A 17,692-nucleotide genomic window follows, 5' to 3' on the forward strand; every position below is an offset into this window, starting at 1 on the left:
GCACGCGCGCCTCCAGTAGCCCTGCCCCGGCCCCGCGAACCCCCGACCCAGGCGTCCTGCCCCGGGCTGTGACCCCGCGTGGCCCCCACCCCCGGCGACCCCTCACGCACACAGCCTCACCCCCACCCCCACGGCGCACGCACACAGGCTGATAACAGCCCCGACCCCCGCCGGAGCCGCAGTGTCCCCGGGCCAACCCTGACCGGTCGCTGTGTCGTGCTGTCCTCCGGGACCCGCTTTCCTCCGACCCCCGGCTGGGCGGCCGCGACGAGCCCGTGACCCCCTCCTTCAGGCCCGCGGGGTGTCTCTGTCCCACCGAGCTTCCCGGGATGAGGGCTCCCGGCGTGGGCGCCGGTCGAGTCCCGGGTCGCTGAGGGGCCCCGCCAGGCGCGGAGATGGGGGCGCGCGGTGAGTGTTCCGGGGCTGCGGGAGGAGGCGGGATTTACCCCCAGCCTGCCGGGGCGGGCTAGGTTCAAGGACCCGCGATTTGCCTAGGACCCGCGAAAGGGGGAGGGGGTGGGGCGGCCTCCACGTGCCCGGCAGGATTTGCCGGGGAGGGGGTGGTGGTGGTGGAATGGACAAAACCTGATCCCGGCGCCGGGGACGAGGTTTGAGAGTTCAGGGAGGAGAGGCGTGGGTCTGCGGGTGGAGAGCAAGCCGATCTGCGGATACCTGAGTCCTGGAGCAGCGGGCGGGATCTGCTCTGGCGCGCACCAGGATTGAAGTTTGGCCCGAGAAGTAGATAGTAGATGCCGGGCGCGGGGGGTGGGGTGTGTGCGCGCGGCGGGATTGAATGAAGGCTGCGCTCGCACTGCCCGGCCGGCGGGGACTGGCTGGGGGCAGACCCTGGCTCACTCTCAGTCTGCCGCGCTTCTAGAATGTCCTACCTGGCTCCTGCTGTCATTGCTGCTGCTGCCTCTGGGGCTCCCAGCCCCTCTGGACGGCCCCCTGCGCCTCATCTGTGACAGCACAGTTCTGGAGAGATACATTGTGGAGGCCAAGGATGCAGAGAACGTCACGGTGAGGCCCCCTCCTTGGTCCACCCCGCAGGACTGACTCTTGGGGCTCCAGCGGTCTCCTCCTCTCTGGTCCAGGAACCTGGTGCTTGGTTCGAGATGGAGTGAAAACCAAGCCAGATCCTCAACCCAAGATAGACGTGGTGTCCCCCAAAGCATGTCTGGAAGCTAGGCAGGAGGCAAAGCCTGGGCGTCATGGGCCGAGAGCCAAGGCCCAGGGTCCCCAGGGCCGCTGACTCCCCCACTGCTTTTCAGATGAGTTGCACTGAAGGCTGCAGCCTGGGTGAGAATATCACTGTCCCAGACACCAAAGTGAACTTCTGTGCTTGGGAGAAGATGGGGGTGAGTGAAAGTTTTCCTTCCTCTTGGTGTGCATGCTTGTGTGTGTTCCTGACAGGGTAGAAATGAGAGAAGAAACCAAGTAGCAAAGATGCTACTCATTCATTCATTCATTCATTCAGTGAATGTTATTGGGAGCCTGTTTGCTCAGCCTGGCTGCTGAGTTGGGGAGGAAGGAAGAGGTGACAGAGGACAGCTGACTCCAACTCTTTGCTCCTCTAGGTGGGGCAGCAAGCTGCAGAGGTGTGGCAAGGTCTGGTGCTGCTCTCAGAAGCCATGCTTCAGGGCCAGGCCCTGCTGGCCAACTCCTCCCAGCAGTCAGAGACCCTGCAGCTGCACTTGGACAAAGCTGTCAGCGGCCTTCGCAGCCTCACCTCACTGCTTCACTTGCTGGGAGCTCAGGTGAGCAGGAAGGACTTGGGCACTTCCACTTATCTTTTCTGTAAGATAGAAGGAAAAGGCTGGATGTAGTGGCTTGGTGCTTGTAATCTCAACACTCTGGGAGGCTGAGGCAGGAAGATTGCAAGTTTAAGCCCAGCCTGGACAGTTTACCAATTTAGCAAGATTTTGTCTCAAAATAAACAATAAAAAGAATAGAGGGCTGGGGATTTAGCTCAGCAGCATAAGCACCTGCCTAGCAAGCTCAAGGTTGAGAGTTTGATCTCTGATACCAATAAAAAAAAAGAAAAAGAAAAAAAGAAATATAGTTCAGTGCAAAGACCCTGGATTCAATTGCCAGTCCTGTAAAAAGAAAAAGAAAAAGAAAAAAAGAGTAAAAAGGATTCTGCTGAGGAATACTGGTGCTCTCCATGTCCCCCATTCTGTCCCTGATCCCATTTCCATCTGGGTCCCCAGCACCATGGTAACCTCTTGTTTTCCCCGACAGAAAGCACCCATCTTGCCTCCAGATGCAGCCTCCCCTGCTCCACTCCGAACATTCCCTGTGGATACTCTGTGCAAACTCTTCCAAGTCTACTCCAATTTCCTCCGGGGGAAACTGAAGCTGTACACAGGGATGGCCTGCAGGAGAGGGGACAGGTGACCAGGTGCCTGCCCCGGGCTCATTCACAGCCTGCTCACCATCACCACCACCACTGCCACCGCCTGTGCCACACCTTCCCTCTGCCACTCCCAACCCTCCAGCAGCTGTCTCCTCAATGCCAGCCTGTTACACGGACACTCCAGTGCAGCGATGACATCTTGGGGACCCGAGAAACTGTCCAGAGCTCAGCTCTGAGACCTAAGGATGTCACAGGACCAGCCTGAGACCCCAAGCAGGAGAAATACAGGGGATAGCTTTAAACTCAGGCAGAGCTGCGCGGAGGAGACGCCTGACCTCACTTGGTGCTCTGCAGAGCTGTGATATCGGCACAGGCTCTGGAGGCCGACGCTTCTTTCTGCACCCTCCAAGCAGGGACAGGATGGACTGGAGAATTTAGGTGGCAACCATGAATTCTCTAGGTCTTGTGGCAACTCCCATGGCTACTGGACAATGGGGGTGGGGGCTAGAAAGATGGGACAGGGGCTGGTTCCTGGCTGTCATGGAAGTGTGTGTCTAAATTTTTCATGTTTTTAAACCTCACTGCTAAGAGCTGAATCCACCAGCATGGCCCTTGGTCGTTCTGTTTCCCCAGAAGCCTCCACTCCCATCCTGGCAGCAGGGCGTCAGATCTGGGAAGTTGGAGATGGAGGGGGCTGGGCCCTACGTGCTGCCTCACATGGCCTGGGTGACCTCTTGACCCTACTGGGCCCGAGGCCACAGGCTCTGCCCACGCTGGTCAATAAGGAGGCCCCAGTCAAGGTTGTCCCTCAGTGGGCAGCTGCCAGCCCGCCAGCCTGCCGCCACGACAATCATTTAGCTGTCATTAAGGAAATGGGAGTCCAGAGGAGGTAGGGTTCCCTTTGGAAAGGGGCTACCCTGCCTCTCCTCTTAGGCCCTTTGAGTTATCCCACATCCCTGCATCAGCTTCCTAGCTTAGCATGTAACCCCCATTTTTAATCTAGTGGTCTGGGGACTGTCAGCATTTGGGGCCCAGCATGCACCTTGCAGAAGAGCAGGTGGACAGGTGCAGCAGGAGCCGCCTTCATGGGCTATTGTCTTATTGGGCTCTTGCTCTGTGAAAAGCGCCATCCTGGCAGTCCCCTACATGTTTTCACACAACCCTATGAGAAGTTCCTGCTGCCATTCCTATTGAGCAGAGGAAGAAGCAAAGTTCCAGGCCAAGAAAAGAGGGTTCCCAAATTCCCCCATTTCTCCTTCCCTCATCTGCTCTTTTCTGCCTTCTCTCTCCTGGGGTGACAGGCATAGCCCTGAGACCCAAGAAACCCAGCCTCTACCCTTTTCTGCAGGGTGAGAGGAATTCATCAGAATGAACCCAGTGTCTCCCCATTGAGTTACGTTCTTTTATTTTTCATTGTGAGACAGAGTGTAGCTAAATTGATAAATTATCTAGATTGGGCTCTAACTTCTGGTCCCCCTGTGTTGGCCTCTCGGTGCTGGGATTACAGCTGGATGCCACCATGTTCAGCTGCAGCTTCCACTCTTGATCCTGCTTCTAATTCTGCCCTTGACTCTGGACAATGACTCAATTCCTTCCTAGAAGTAATGCTTCACCTGCAAAGAAAGTTTCACCCAGCAAAAGATGCCACAGAACTGTGTGGGGACCTCCATCACAGCCATTATCCTGTAATTGTTGGCTGGTCTTTCTGTTTCTAAAACAAAACACAGAGATTTCAGCCAGTATCTCTGCACGTATGCAAAGGAGAGAGAAAATGTTTTTGCAGTCGTGGCAGGAAAAATTACAGGTGGAAAGATTGCAGATTTAAACTCAGCCTGAGCAACTTAGTGAGACCACATCTCAAAAGAGAAAATAAGAAGGCCTAGGGATGTAGCCTAATGTGAAGGCCCTGGGTTCAAACTCCATTACTGGCTCTAAAGAAAGGACGTAGAGGCGAAGAGAAAGAACAAAAAATAAAAAACAGGTTAGAAGTTGGAGGGTACTATAATTACCAAATATTGGGGAGATGAGAGAGAAAGGTCGAACTGGGGTAGGAGGACTGGACAAAGGGAGGACCGCCCCCCACCCCCGAATTTCCCCTTGGCTAACCTGCGGTAGTTCCTGGGTTACAGTGCCCTCTTCAGGTACCATTGGGAACTGCCAGAAAAATTACAAGCTTTGGAATCCCGGAGGGTCCTGAGGCTGGCATTTCAATACAAATCTATACTGTGGTTTCCTCAAGTGACATCTGACATCTCCCCACTGCTGTGGGTCACTAAGGGACAAACCTCCCCTTAGGTGGGTGAAATTGGATCTGGCAGACTTGTTTTTAAGTCTGAGGAATCCAGCTAATAATTGACAGCTGGGACCTGAACAAAAGATTTAGGACTCATAACTCCAAAGTCTTGTCCTCCCCTCAGCTTGATTTGTTGTCTAAGACACAGGCATCCCAGCACAGAGTAGCTGGCTCTTTTTTCTCCCCAGGATTCAGGGTCACTGACTTTCTTCCTCTACTTCTCTTCAAGCTCCTTACTGCTTTTAACTTTTCAAAAGAGCGTTGAATCAGAATTCTGTGGTCACCCCGGAAGGGATTTATTCCACACTTGCGGGATGCCAAACTTTGCCCCAGTGCCAGAAAATGTGACACAACATTCAGTCCGCTCCACACAGAGGCCTGGGAGAGAAAAGATGAGAAGCGAGCAAATTAGACCTTGTCAGCTTGCTGTGTGACTGAGGGCCTAGATGGAGCAGCCCTGAGGCCTGGGAAGAAAAAAGCCTCAGCATCAAGAGAACCTCATGGGGCCCAGAGAGTCTGGCTGAGAGGTGCAGACACACCGAAAGGGTCCCCCCAGGAGAGATTTCCTCTGGTAATACTGACGATGTTGCTAATTAAAGTCACATTGGATCTCTGGCACCCACACGACTGGCTGTGATTCCCATCATAACACCACGAATCAGCGGCAGACTAAGTGTTACCCCCAGCTGTCACATAGGGAGGCCAAATTCCCCTAGGCAAGTGACCAAGCCAGCTCTGCTGACTTCCTGGCATGGACAGGAGCTGGCGCACTGCAATTCTGAGACTGTCTAATAGTGTCAATCTGCTGCTGTAGGAGCTCAGTGATTTACAAGGAGCTCTCCTGACATTCCTTCGTTTGCTGTCCTAAACCTATGAGGGAGGAAGGGATGGAAAGGGGCCCCCATTTTGGAGAGGAAACAGGAGCCCAGCCAGCCACTCAAGCCCCCCAGGAAAGGGCCAGCTCAACCCTACATGTGAGCTTGAGTCCTCCCCAGCCGAATCAGGGTGGCCAAACAGCTGCCTGGGGCTTCCTCCGAAGTCAACCGAGTCCTTACCTCAACTTCTGAGTCTGACTTAGCTAAATGAGATATTTTCACCGTTGGAATCTAAGCTGAATACTATGATGCTATTGTAACCTGGTGAGGCTAATTCTACCATAAAACGGCGACAAAGATTATTGGTGCCTTGGTTACTTCTGTCTTGCGGCTGAGACAAAGAATCCAACGTCCAAAATTAAAGGAAGAAAGGTTTATTTAGCTCACAGTTTGCAGAGGTCTCAGTCCATAACCAGCTGGCTCCAAGGCAAAGCTGCATCTCAGACAGACATCGCAGACCAGAAACAGTTCATGATGGCAGAAAGTAGCAAAGACAAGCAAGGGGCCTTGATGGCATTTTCTGCCCCTTTTATCAGGCTACTCAGGGCAGGTAGCACTCACACCCTTAATCCTAGTCTTTTTGAGCCTAGCATTCCACACACTCTAGATTCAACCGTGTTTTTTTAAAGCCCCACCTATGACCCCATGAGGCTCTGAGTAGAGGGTAACTACACAGAAACCATAATAGCTGGCAACCGAAAAACAGAGCGGTGGAGTTTCCCAGCTTAGAAGAGTCCCATCAAAATGTCTAAACTCACTTTTTGATTTTGTTCAAAATTAGCCAGGTGTGGTGGTGCGACACCTGGAATTTCAGCACTCTTAGATGTTGAGGCAGGAGAATCACAACTTCGACTCAGTATGAATAACTCAGCAAGATCTTGTCTAAAACAAAGCAAAATAGGATGTAGCTCAATACAATCGGCCCTGGGTTTGGTCCCCAATACCTTGAAAAAAATTAATTACCAAGTCAAGTGTGATGGTGCATACCTGTAATCCTAGCTACTTGGGAGTCTGAGGTAGGAAGATTGTGTGTCCCAGAGTTCAGGGCCAGCCTGGGCAACATAACCAAGAAAACATTTCAAAGGAGGAAGAGGAAGAAGAAGAAAAGGAGGAGGAACCCCAGAAAATCTTGTAAATACATATGTAAGTTTCAGATTTTTAAAAAATACACGACAGCATGATTTAATCTGTCTCCCTTCCTAAAATGGGATTAAAGTCCATAAAAGGTGAAGAAGGTACTTAAAGATGCACAGAACAGGGGGGTGGGGTGGGGTAGTCCTGTTTTCGATTTTCTGCATTTTCTTTCTTTTTTTTTTTTTTTTTTTTTTTTTGGTCTTTTACCTTTTTATCGGTACTGGGGATCGAACTCACAACTGCCTGCTTGCAAGGCAGGCGCTTATGCTGCTGAGCTAAATCCCCAGTCCCGATTTTCTGCATTTTCCCAAATCCCAGCTTCTCATACTATATTCCTACAGTTCCTAAGCTTATCAAGTCTCAGGGTCTCTGCAGCCTTGCCCGCTCGGGCTTCTCCAAATGCAGAATGCAGCGGGCCACCCCCAGCTTCCTGTCCTGTGTTGAGCTCCGATCCTCACAACCTCCAGGCTGACTGGAAGCTGTGACCACCAAACACTGGGGTACCAAGCAGGTCAGCAAAAGCAGCTGTCAGAGGACTGATTGCCCAACCAGGACAGATTGGGGATCAATCAGTGCTGCTGTCCCTCCTTGGGTTAACTATCTCCTGGCCCTGACCCTTCTGGTTACTACTCTGCTGACCCAGCATGGTGGAGGGGGAGATAAGAGCTTGAGATGGAGCCCAAGGAGGCCCAGGGCTCTCTCCTCAGATTGGACCCTTGTATCTTGCTCTTTCGCACTGAGTTACATTCCCAGCCCTCTAAATTCTTTTTACTTTTTCTTTTTTTAATTTTGAAATAGGTTCTCACGAGTTTGCTCAGGCTGGCCTAAAACTTGGGATTCTGCTGCCTCGGTTTTCTGAGTAGCTAGAAAACCAATGGTACCACCACACCCAGTTTACAGAGGGCCTTTCTGACCTTTCTCCTACACACTGTGCAGCACTAAGCTGGCCCCTTGCCGAGAGCTCAGAATAATGACCAGGGAAAGGCTGGGCGCCTCAAGCCTAGATGTGAGATCGAGTTGGGCTGCTGAGGCAAAATGAATGAAATAGAAGGTTTGGGAACGGCTGCTTGTAGCGGGGTCAGCAAATCTGGGCCGAGGACAGCTCAGCACACTGGCCAGAGCCATGTCCAGCCCCGTAGAGCTGTGTGTGCATGGAAGGCATCAGGGGGGTTGTTTTGCTTTGCGTGTTGGGGATCAGACTTAGGACCTTGAGCAGGTGCTCCACCCAGCAGAGTCACAGCCCCACCTTCAATGGTCTTTAAAAAGCAGGAAAACTACCCTTCTGGCTGAGATTGTATATAGACCTGCTGTTTAGGAAGCTGATAAAAGTGGGGCTGAGCCAGGTATGATAGCCCAAACCTGCAGTCCCAGCACTGGGAGGCTAAACTTGTAGGAAGACTACAAGTTTAAATCTAACCTGGGCAACCTAACCACTGAAGAAATCCTGACTCTAGTTAAAAGCTGCTTTTAAAAAGATTATAGAGAGCTCAGTGCAGAAGCTCTGGGTTCAGCTCCTGGGTCTACATGTGTACCTCTGGTCTGGCCTCTCTCAGTCTCTTGCTATGTACAGCATGTGACACTCAACAAGGGGACATGTTCTGAGACATGTGTCATCAGGAGGTCCTGTTGTCGGCACATCTCAGAGTGCACTTACACAAGACTAGATGGCGTGGCAGCCACTGCAGGTGGCCTCCTCATGTCACCACGAGACGGGATAAACAGGGGCTGGCTGAAGCTATGGAGCTGGCATCATGTGGCAGACTGACTGAAAACTGTTTGCTTGTTTGTTTGTGGCACTGGGGATGGAACTCACATGCTCGGCAAGCTATGTATGCTTATAAACAGCTGGCAGTGTGGTGGGTTCGTTTCCAGGGTTGCCACGAGCATGTGAGTCATGCACCGAGACATTAGGACACTAGGGTAGCTGTGATGTCACTAGAAATACGAGATTTCAGATCTGTCATAATCTTTTGGGATGATCACCATACATGCAGGAATGTGATGCTGTGGGGCCTGCACATGCTAGGCATGGTGGTGTAATCACAGCACTCAGGAGGCTGATACAGGAGGATCATCACAAGATCCAGGCCAGTCTGGCTACATAGTGAGTTTAAGGGCAGCTTGTACTCCAAAGCAAGACCCTGTCTCAAAATGCCAAATTAACAAATAAATACAATACAATAAAATAAATATGCATGTTCCTTGTGCTCATTAAGGACTTTATATAAGTGGGATCACACTGTACGTATTTTTTTCTGTGATTCACCTCTTCCGTTTAATAATATGGCTAGGTGCTTTTTCTACTATTACAGTATACAGATATACCTACAACAGTTTCTTTTTTCTTAAATTTTAAATCAAGAATAGACTTTTTTTTTTTTTTACCAGTACCAGTGATTGAACTCACAACCACGCACTTACAAGGCAGGTGCTTATTCGGCTGAGCTAAATCCCCAGCCCCAAAATAGACTTTAATAAACAGTATTAGTAAGTATTACTAAGTAATAGTGTCAAGTAATGATTTTTAAAAATTATTTATGAGCTGGGCATGGTGGCTCACACCTGTATTCCTAGCACTCTGGGGGCTGAGGCAGGTGGATTGCTGCAAGTTCAAGACCAACCTACAAAGTGAGCTCAAGGCCAGCCTGAACTGCATAGTGGGATCTTTTCTCAAAAAATAAAAAATAAAATATATATATATATGTCATTTAGTATTTAGCATCTTAGGTACTTCAGTGGTTTCAAGAACACTCACATTGTTCGTTAACCATCACCACCATCCACCTTCTGAGGCTGAGACAGAAGGACTGCAATCCTCCAGACTTATTTGCCAAGAGAGGAGGCAAATAAGCCTCCCTTCCCTTTCCTCCCCTCCATTTTTTTCCTTTTTGTTTCCTTTCTTTTTTTCTTTCCTTCCTCTTTCTCTTCTTTCTTTCTTTCTTTCTTTCTTTCTTTCTTTCTTTCTTCCTTCCTTCCTTCCTTCCTTCCTTTCTTTCTTTCTTTCTTTCTTTCTGTCTTTTTCTGTTTCTGGTGCTGGGAATCATACCCAGGGCCCTTAGCAAGCTAAGCACAACCTCTGTCATTGAGCTACACTCCTAGACCTCAGAACTCTTCCATCTGCAAAACAACCTCTGTACCCAACTAAACAGCACCATCTTATTCCCTCTCTTCCCCTCCTCAAGGCCAGGGCCCGTGTGTCCTGGGCGTGCACTTTACCACTGAGCTACACCCCCAGCCCATCCCTCCTATTAAGGCTGGTAATACTTTGTGTATGTGTGTGCACACACACGCGCGCGTGTGTGTCTGTGTGTATGTGTGTGTGTGTTACTCACCCCCAGCTTGGTGGTCCCCTGGACTTCTTCCACCTCTAGGCTGTTAGGACCAGAACATACATGTACAGACATGTGTTTCAGATCTTTGCTTCAGCCCTTTGAACATATACCTACAAGTAGAATGTTTGGTCACACAATGTGACAGTTGATCTTGTCACACTGAGAGATGCCTGGGAGATTGGCAAAGCATATTTTCGAGTGTGTCTGGTGGATCTTGGGGATCATATCTGGTCCTGGCCCCCTTTCCCTCGGGCTCCTCCCCTCTCCTCTGCTCCCCAGCTGCCAGGAACTGAGCGGCTTCCCTCCATCACACCCTTCTGCCCTTCTGCCATGATGTTTCTGCCTCGGACCAACCCAACCAAGGACTGAGCTCCAAAACCATGAGTCCAAATAAATCATTTCTTTCTTGAAATTGTGGGGGCTTTGTTTTTGTTTTCTTTTGTTTGCTTTTGTATTTTTGAGACAGGGTTTCACTATGAAGTTCAGGCTGGCCTTGAACCCACTTTGAGGCCCAGGCTGGCCTTAAACTCACAGTGATCCTCCTGCCTCAGCCTCCCGAGTGCTTGAATTATAGATGTGTGTCACCAGTCCTGGATGTGTGTATATTTTGTTCTGGCAACACAAAAGCTCACTAACTAGTACATAGTAATTCTATTTTTAACTTTTTGAGGAGCATTTTTCTTGTTAATGCCTGCATTCCATTTCTTATACATATTTACTGATAAGCATTAAAATCATCTTGAAGACTTTTTTCCTATTGTAAACAATATAATTAACCCTGTAAGGTAGGTACATCTCTGCACAGATGTACTCGTGCTTCTGTGGGAAGATTCCTACAAGGGAATGTGGGATCAATGATGTACACATGTACTCAGTGTGTTGGTGGTGGTGGCTGTGGTTCCAGCTACTTGGGAGGCTGAGGCAGGAGAATAGCTTGGTCTCAGGAGTTCAGGGACATCTAAACAACATAGTGACACCACATGCCAGGAAGAAAAAGAGTGAAGAAGGAAAACTAAAATAAGCATATCTGAAATTTAGGAGCCATGGTCAAGTCATATCCTTTCTTTTTTGCTTAAAGAGCTGTATTGTTTCTCACTTTTGTAACCGCTACCATCACATGAGTAAATCACCAGTGCTTCAAAAAATATGTAACAGTGTCCGATTGCCTTCCACACACTTTTACTTTGCTTGGTTATTGAGACAGCCTTTGGTTATGCAGGCCAGGCTGGCCTCAAGCTTGCACCCTCCTGCCTCAGCTTTCACAGCGGCTGAAATAACAGGCCTGCAACGTACATTTTTACTCGCCTCCTTTCTTTCCTGCACCACTGAGGATTAAACCTAAAGCCTCCACACAGACCTACATTCCCAGTCCTTTTCCTACTTTTTATTTTGATACAGGGTTTCACTAAGTTTTTTTTGTTGTTGTTGTTTTGTCTTTTTCTTTTTTATCTGTACGGGGGATCAAACTCACAACCACACACTTGCAAGGCAGGTGCTTAGGCCACTGAGCTAAATCCCCAGCCCCCACTAAATCTTTAGGTTGTCAAATTGTCCAAGATGAGTTCAAACTTGCAATCCTCTTGCCTCAGCCTCCAGAGGGCCCAACATACATTTTGTTTTGTTTTGTGCCTTTTTCCTTTTTATCGGTATCAGGGATCGAACTCACGACTGCCTGCTTGCAAGGCAGGCGCTTATGCCACTGAGCTAAATCCCCAGCCCCGCCAACATACATTTTTTTTTTCCCAACATACATTTTTTTTTTTTTTTGGCTTTTCCCTTTTTACCGGTTCCAGGGATCGAACTCACGACTGTCTGCTTGCAAGGCAGGCGCTTATGCCACTGAGCTAAATCCCCGGCCCCCCAACATACATTTTTATCACCAGAGTACTTTACTGTGCTACTTTCATGCTGTCCAACTCTTATTGTTATCAATCTTTTATATTTTTGTCAATACGACAGTTGTAGGTTTTTAGCTTTAACTCCCAGCCAACCTTTATTCTCCAGGGCAGAACCAGAGATTTTTTTACAAGGTTGGTGTTATATGAGTACGTTGATGCTTAGTAGGGAGGTAGAACCTCTTTTGAATCCTCTGTGACTGTCTTCTTCGATTCTTTGCCCATGGCTGCTTTTAGTGCTTTCAGGGCTTGGCCCCCCCATTACCTCTGCTCCCACTGCCCTTTATAGAATTTTGAGATTGAAATGACTTTCTGCTGGAACCCTGCAGACAATGTTCCGCCACCTCTTGGAATCCATGGTTGCCATTGGAAAGCTCAACGCCATGCTGATTCCTCAATTCTTTTCTCTCTGGAAGGGTTTCAGGATCCTCCACTTGCGCCTGATAGTCTCAAATTTCCTGAAGTCCCTTTGGTGCGTCTCTGTAGGCAGTGTACCTTAGTATTTTGGGCCTGGGGCAGTTTCTTGTAAGTCTTTCCTCTTTTAAAATAATTTTTAAACGGGCTGTGGTGGCTCACAACTGTAATCCCGGCACTTGGGAGGCTGAAGCAGGAGGATCGCTGTGAGTTCATGACCAGCCTGGGCTATGTAGTGAGTCTAAGGCCAGTCTGGACTTCAGGACTCCTTTTTTTTTCTTTATTCTGGAACTCACAACCATGCACTTGCAAAGCAGGCGCTTATGCTGCTGAGCTAAGTCCCCCACCTCAGTCTGGACTGCATAGCAAGACCATGTCTCAAAGGAAAATAATAATAATAATAATTTCTTTTCGTTTGTTCCCTCTTTCTGAGCTCTTTTTGTTTGACATGAGCCTTCTTGTATTGATCCCCTATGTTTCTCTCTTTTCTTTTTCTTCCCTATTTTATTTCACTTGGTTTCAATTTCTCACTCTTCTGTTGGATTTTCAATTTTACTCTCATAGCTTTCATTTCGTAGGGCTTTCTCGTTTTTTTCTGTTTTCTCATTGCCTCCTCTGAAGGCTGCCAATCAGGGCAGTGCAGAAGCGTGTAATAGTGGCCAAGAGTCTGGCATGGTGGTTCATGTGCCTGTAATCCCAGCACTGCAGGAGGCTGAGGCAGTAAGATTTGGAAGTTCCGGACCAGTCTGGGCAGCTTAGTGACTTTTTGAGACCCTGCCTCCAAATAAAAAATAAAAAGCATCAAGGTGGTAGCTCCAAGCACAGGCCTTGGGTTCAATCCCCAGGGCTAGGATGCGAGAGAGAAGAGTGACCCAGGCTCCTCACTCTGCCTCCCCTCCTCCCGAGGGCAGCCTCTGAATCCCTCATGGCTTCTCCAGTTTGGATTCTGGTGCTGCTGCTGGGCGCTACCTGGGACCAGGGCCGCACGTCTTTTCCAATTGGGTAAGCTGGGTTCAGCAAGGAATGTGAAAGGGGCGTCTGGGCTGGCTCTGACGAAGGTGGAGGGCACAGGTGAGGTAAGGAAAAATACCAAGTCCTAGAGAGGTAGGAGGAGCTCAATGGGAGGTGGGGGACCTGACTCTTTACGGAAATGGATGCTGCACAGCCCCAGGCCTGGAACTGAGGACCAACAAAGGATCCAGAGATGGGTGAGGAGGCCAGAAGTCAGGCCCTTCACAAAGTGAGACTTCAAGCAGGAGGCACAAGAAATGACCGATGAAGCCAGGCGTGGTAGCACATGCCTGTGATCCCAGCACTCTGGGAGGTTGAAGCAGGAGGGTCACAAGTTCCAGCCTTATTAAGACCCTGTCTCAAAATGAAAACTAAAAAGGGCTGGCAATGTAGCTCTGTGCAAAGGTCCTGGATTTAATCCCCAGTACTACAAAACTAACAAAAACAGCCCCACAAATGGCAGATGCCTTTGTGGCCTGGAGGTTGAATGGAAGGGATTTGAACAAGCATAATTTGAACAACGAAAACAAAGTGCTGTTCTAGGTGGCCCTTCCTGCCCGGCAGGGGCAAAGGCTTCTCCGTGAAATCTGCAGGGTAAGGAGCAAAGGCAGGGTCACCTTTGCTATCCATATAACTGTTGGGTGGGTTGTGACAAGGAACTGGGGACCCATAAAGTCCTTACATATGGACAAAAGCTTGGGCTTCTCTATCAAAGATCTCAACTCTAAGGACAGAGACATTTCCCAGGGAAATGTTAGTACTAGGAATTGAACTCATGACTTTGTACTTGCCTGGTAGACACTTAAGCCACTAAGCTAAATCCCCAGCCCAGCCTTAGAATTCTTGATAGTGACAAGATTGACATCTGTTTTTTGCTTTCTCCAGGTCAGATTCAAGCACACAAGCTCCACTGGACTGGGAATTGGCTGGTCAGAGCACAGAGGACGGCTGTGAGTTGGGACCTGGACTACTTAGGCCTTCTCTTCCTCCTCGGGACCCCTGTTCTGGCACCTCATGCCACTCCCTAACCCAAGGTGGCCTCATAGGTGCCCTCGGGGCAGGGCAATTCTATAAACATGGAATAAGTGTGTAAAGGTCAATCCTTGGGCAACAGAGGGCCAAGGGAATGGTAGAGAAGCAGAATCCTGGAAGGCTGAGACAGGAGGATGGCAACTTCCAGCCCAGCTTAGGTAATTTGACAAGGTTCTTTCAAAATAAAAATAAACAAATAAAGTCTGGGGACACAGCTCAGAGCAAAGGCCTAGAGTTCAATCCCTAGTATAAAAAAAGCTGCAGAGATTTGGGAGCAGAATTTTTGAAGAGAAATTTATAGAGAGTGAGTGGGGCAGGCAGAATCAGAGGTCCAGGTGATGATAAACTGACGTAGGAGTTGATTCAGCTGGACAGATAGACCTCATCGTGGCAGCACATGGTGGTTCACCGGTTTGTTGGTTGGTTTGCTTGTTTGCAGGACTAGGGATGGAACCCCAGACCTTCGCAGCGACTTACATCCCCAATCCTTTTTATTTTCAGACTAAGCTGCTCATTTGTCCAGGCTGGGTGAACTTGCCATCCTCTGGCTTAGCCTCTGACAGTTGCTGGGGTTACAGGTGTGCCCGGCCAGCACATAGCCCCAAGTTTAGCTGCAGGGCGCAGGACTCCCACCTCCCCGCCCCGCCGCGCTCCGCCCCCTGCGGCGATCTGGCCCCGCCCCACCCCACCCCTCCCTTGCCTCACCGCTGCGCTCTCTCCCAGCCGTCCTGGCGCAGTGTGATTTCGAGGACAACTCCAAGCCGCTCTGTGAATGGTCCCAAGTATCCGCAGATAATGGTGACTGGACTCGAACCAGGGGGCTCGCCCGGGCTAGCACCTCCGGGCCCCCCGGGGGGTTCCCCAATGGAGGTGAGGGGCCTGGGGAAAGGGAGGATGGGTGGGTGGGGACTGCGGGAGCGGACCCGGGCACTGAGATGCGGAGGAGGTGGCAGCACTACGTGGGGGTGGACCGCTTGGTCGGCAGCGTCCTGACTCAGCCTCCTGCAGAGGGCTACTACCTGCGCATGGAGTCGGGCAGCTTCCCCAGGGGCGGCGTGGCGCGCCTGCTCAGTCCGATGCTTTGGGAGTCGGGTCCGCTGTGCCTGCGCTTCGCCTACCACATGTTCGGGCTGTCGTCGGGCTCGCAGCTCCGGCTGCTGCTGCTCACCGGCTCGCAGAACACCCAGCCCACCGTGCTCTGGAAGGTGGAGAACACCCAGAGCCCCTCCTGGATGCCCACTGCCGTCACCATCCCCGCGGAGCTCGCCCTGCCCAGCCAGGTGAGGCCCACACAGACAGACGCCCCTGCTGCCCACTGTGGGAAGCTGGGGGTCAGGGCCCACAGGGTGGGCAGTGACAAGGGTGGCTGCGGCCGGGCCATCTGAATTCAGGTACCAGAAGCCAAAGCTGTGGACTCACAGGGTCGGGGTTCCTATGTTCCCTGTCCGGCAGCTGATATTCGAGGGGATGAGGGGCAGCACCGCCTACCTGGACATCTCTCTGGATTCCATCTCCATCCATCGGGGCACCTGCAATCGGGGTGAGTTTCCGTCTCCCCCTGCCTCGTGTGCTCTTTCTCCCCCTCACCCAGGACCCCCAGAAAAACTGCCCGGAGTGGCCAGAGTGGAGGCAGCCAGCCCCTTCTGCCCCATCCCTGGGACCTTTGAAGCAGCCTCACCCCAAAAAGAGCTGTGGGACACCTGGTCTGCAGTGAGCGACCATTCTAGGTGTCCCTGGACCATCTGTGTCTTCTTAGCTTAGGAAGTCCCACGGTCAAGGGAGATATGGTGGCACAGTCCTGTCATCCCAGCACTTGGGAGACTGAGGCAAGAGGATTGAAAGTTTGAGCCCTAGCGGCTGGGGATTTAGCTCAGTGGCATAAGCGCCTGCCTTGCAAGCAGGCAGTCGTGAGTTCGATCCCTGGTACTGATAAAAACGAAAAAGACAAAAAAAGAAAAAAGAAAAAAAAAGTTTGAGTCCTGCCTGGGGAATTTAGGGAGGCTCTGTCTTGAAGTAAAAAAAAAAAAAAAAAAAAAAAAAGGAAGTAAATGAATAAATAAAACCCTGGGGATGTAGCTTAGTGCAAAGGCCCCAGGTTCAGTCCCCATTACTGCCCTGCCCTGCCAATAAAAGAAGAAAAAAGAATCTCACTTCTCAGGAAACCCCGTGTTCCAGGAGAACCTGGTTGTGAGGTCACTCTTGCTCTTAGTACTCCCTCAATTGGTCCAGAATGAGGCCTGTGGGCTCTTACACATTCTTTTTTTCTTTTTCTTTTTTGTCTTTTTTCTTTTTATTGGTACCAGGGATCGAACTCACAACTGCCTGCTTGCAAGGCAGGTGCTTATGCCGCTGAGCTAAATCCCCAGCCCCGGCTCTTACACATTCAAGGGGCGCAGATTTATAGAACCGAACAAAGAATCTGGGGAGCTGGCTGAAGGTAGCCAGGGCTGAATGGCATAGGCACCGGGCTGGGCCTTCTGTACCCATGACCTGACTCTCGGTCATGCATGCCAGGCACTAGTGTGCCTAGCTGATAGAGGGTTAGGGGATGAGTGTCAGGAACCCAGCTGTAAGCCATCGGGGTGTGGGGGCTCCAGAGTGCACCAGGCTCGGCATGGGGTGGAGGCTGGAACACAGCTGGGACTCCAGCCTGGCCGCCCTTTCTCCAGCTGCTACCCCTTGGAGAAAGCTACATGGGCCTTCTGTCCTTCCTCCCCCCAGTCTGCGTGATGCAGACGTGCAGCTTTGACATCCCAGATGACCTCTGTGGCTGGAGCTGGGTCCCCACTGCATCTGGGGCCAAGTGGAGCCAGTGGAAGGGACCATCGGGGAAGCCGGGCGTGGGGCCGAATGATGACTTCTCCAGCCCTGGTAGTGAGTACTGACTGCACCTTCGCCCTGAGGTGACCTCTGTGCACCCCATAGCAACCGCCTTGGGCCAGTTCCCGTGAACCCCAGAGTGCTCAGCCTCTCATAGCTCAGGTTTCATGACAGGAAACAAACCCCAAGCACCCCTACCCTGGATCCCCAAACTGCCACCTGACCACTGGTGCTTGACAGATCCAACCCTCCTGCCCCTTCCTTCTGTTGCTTGATGCCATCCGATTTCCCCACATTCATTCCTCATCTTCAGTGTCAGGTAGTGTCCTGAGCACTTCAGAATAAGTGTGCAAAACAGACATGGTGGTGCACATCAATAATCACAACTTTTGGGAGTATGAGGCAGGAAAATCATTGCAAATTCCAGGCCAGTCTGAACTACATAGCAAGACCCTATCTCCCAGGCAGATGGGCTGGCTGTACAAAAACCCTGAGGTAGTAGCAGGCTTGAGACACAGAAAAAACCATTG

At 50.7% G+C, this 17,692-nt stretch overlaps 2 protein-coding genes across 2 annotated transcripts in view; both read left to right on the forward strand.

Moving 5' to 3' along the window:
- The first annotated feature begins 395 nt into the window (after nt 1–395).
- Epo (erythropoietin) lies at nt 396–2,774 on the forward strand. The gene is made up of 5 exons (XM_003470146.2): nt 396–408; nt 878–1,020; nt 1,272–1,358; nt 1,578–1,757; nt 2,242–2,774. The coding sequence occupies exons 1-5, from the start codon at nt 396–398 to the stop codon at nt 2,395–2,397; spliced, it is 579 nt and encodes a 192-aa protein (XP_003470194.1). The 3' UTR covers nt 2,398–2,774.
- A 187-nt stretch (nt 2,775–2,961) lies between these two features.
- The window catches only part of Zan (zonadhesin), a 50,598-nt gene continuing 35,867 nt past the window's right edge, over nt 2,962–17,692 (forward strand). Inside the window, 7 exon segments of the mRNA XM_063233613.1 lie at nt 2,962–3,245; nt 13,238–13,301; nt 15,080–15,622; nt 15,795–15,882; nt 15,934–16,052; nt 16,857–16,911; nt 17,064–17,213. Coding sequence (XP_063089683.1) covers nt 2,962–3,245; nt 13,238–13,301; nt 15,080–15,622; nt 15,795–15,882; nt 15,934–16,052; nt 16,857–16,911; nt 17,064–17,213 — 1,303 coding nt within the window.

The sequence above is a fragment of the Cavia porcellus genome, unplaced genomic scaffold, assembly GCF_034190915.1.
Source record: "Cavia porcellus strain 051 isolate PalLab524CR breed Dunkin Hartley unplaced genomic scaffold, mCavPor4.1 scaffold_23, whole genome shotgun sequence".
NCBI classification, from domain to species: Eukaryota; Metazoa; Chordata; class Mammalia; order Rodentia; family Caviidae; genus Cavia; species Cavia porcellus.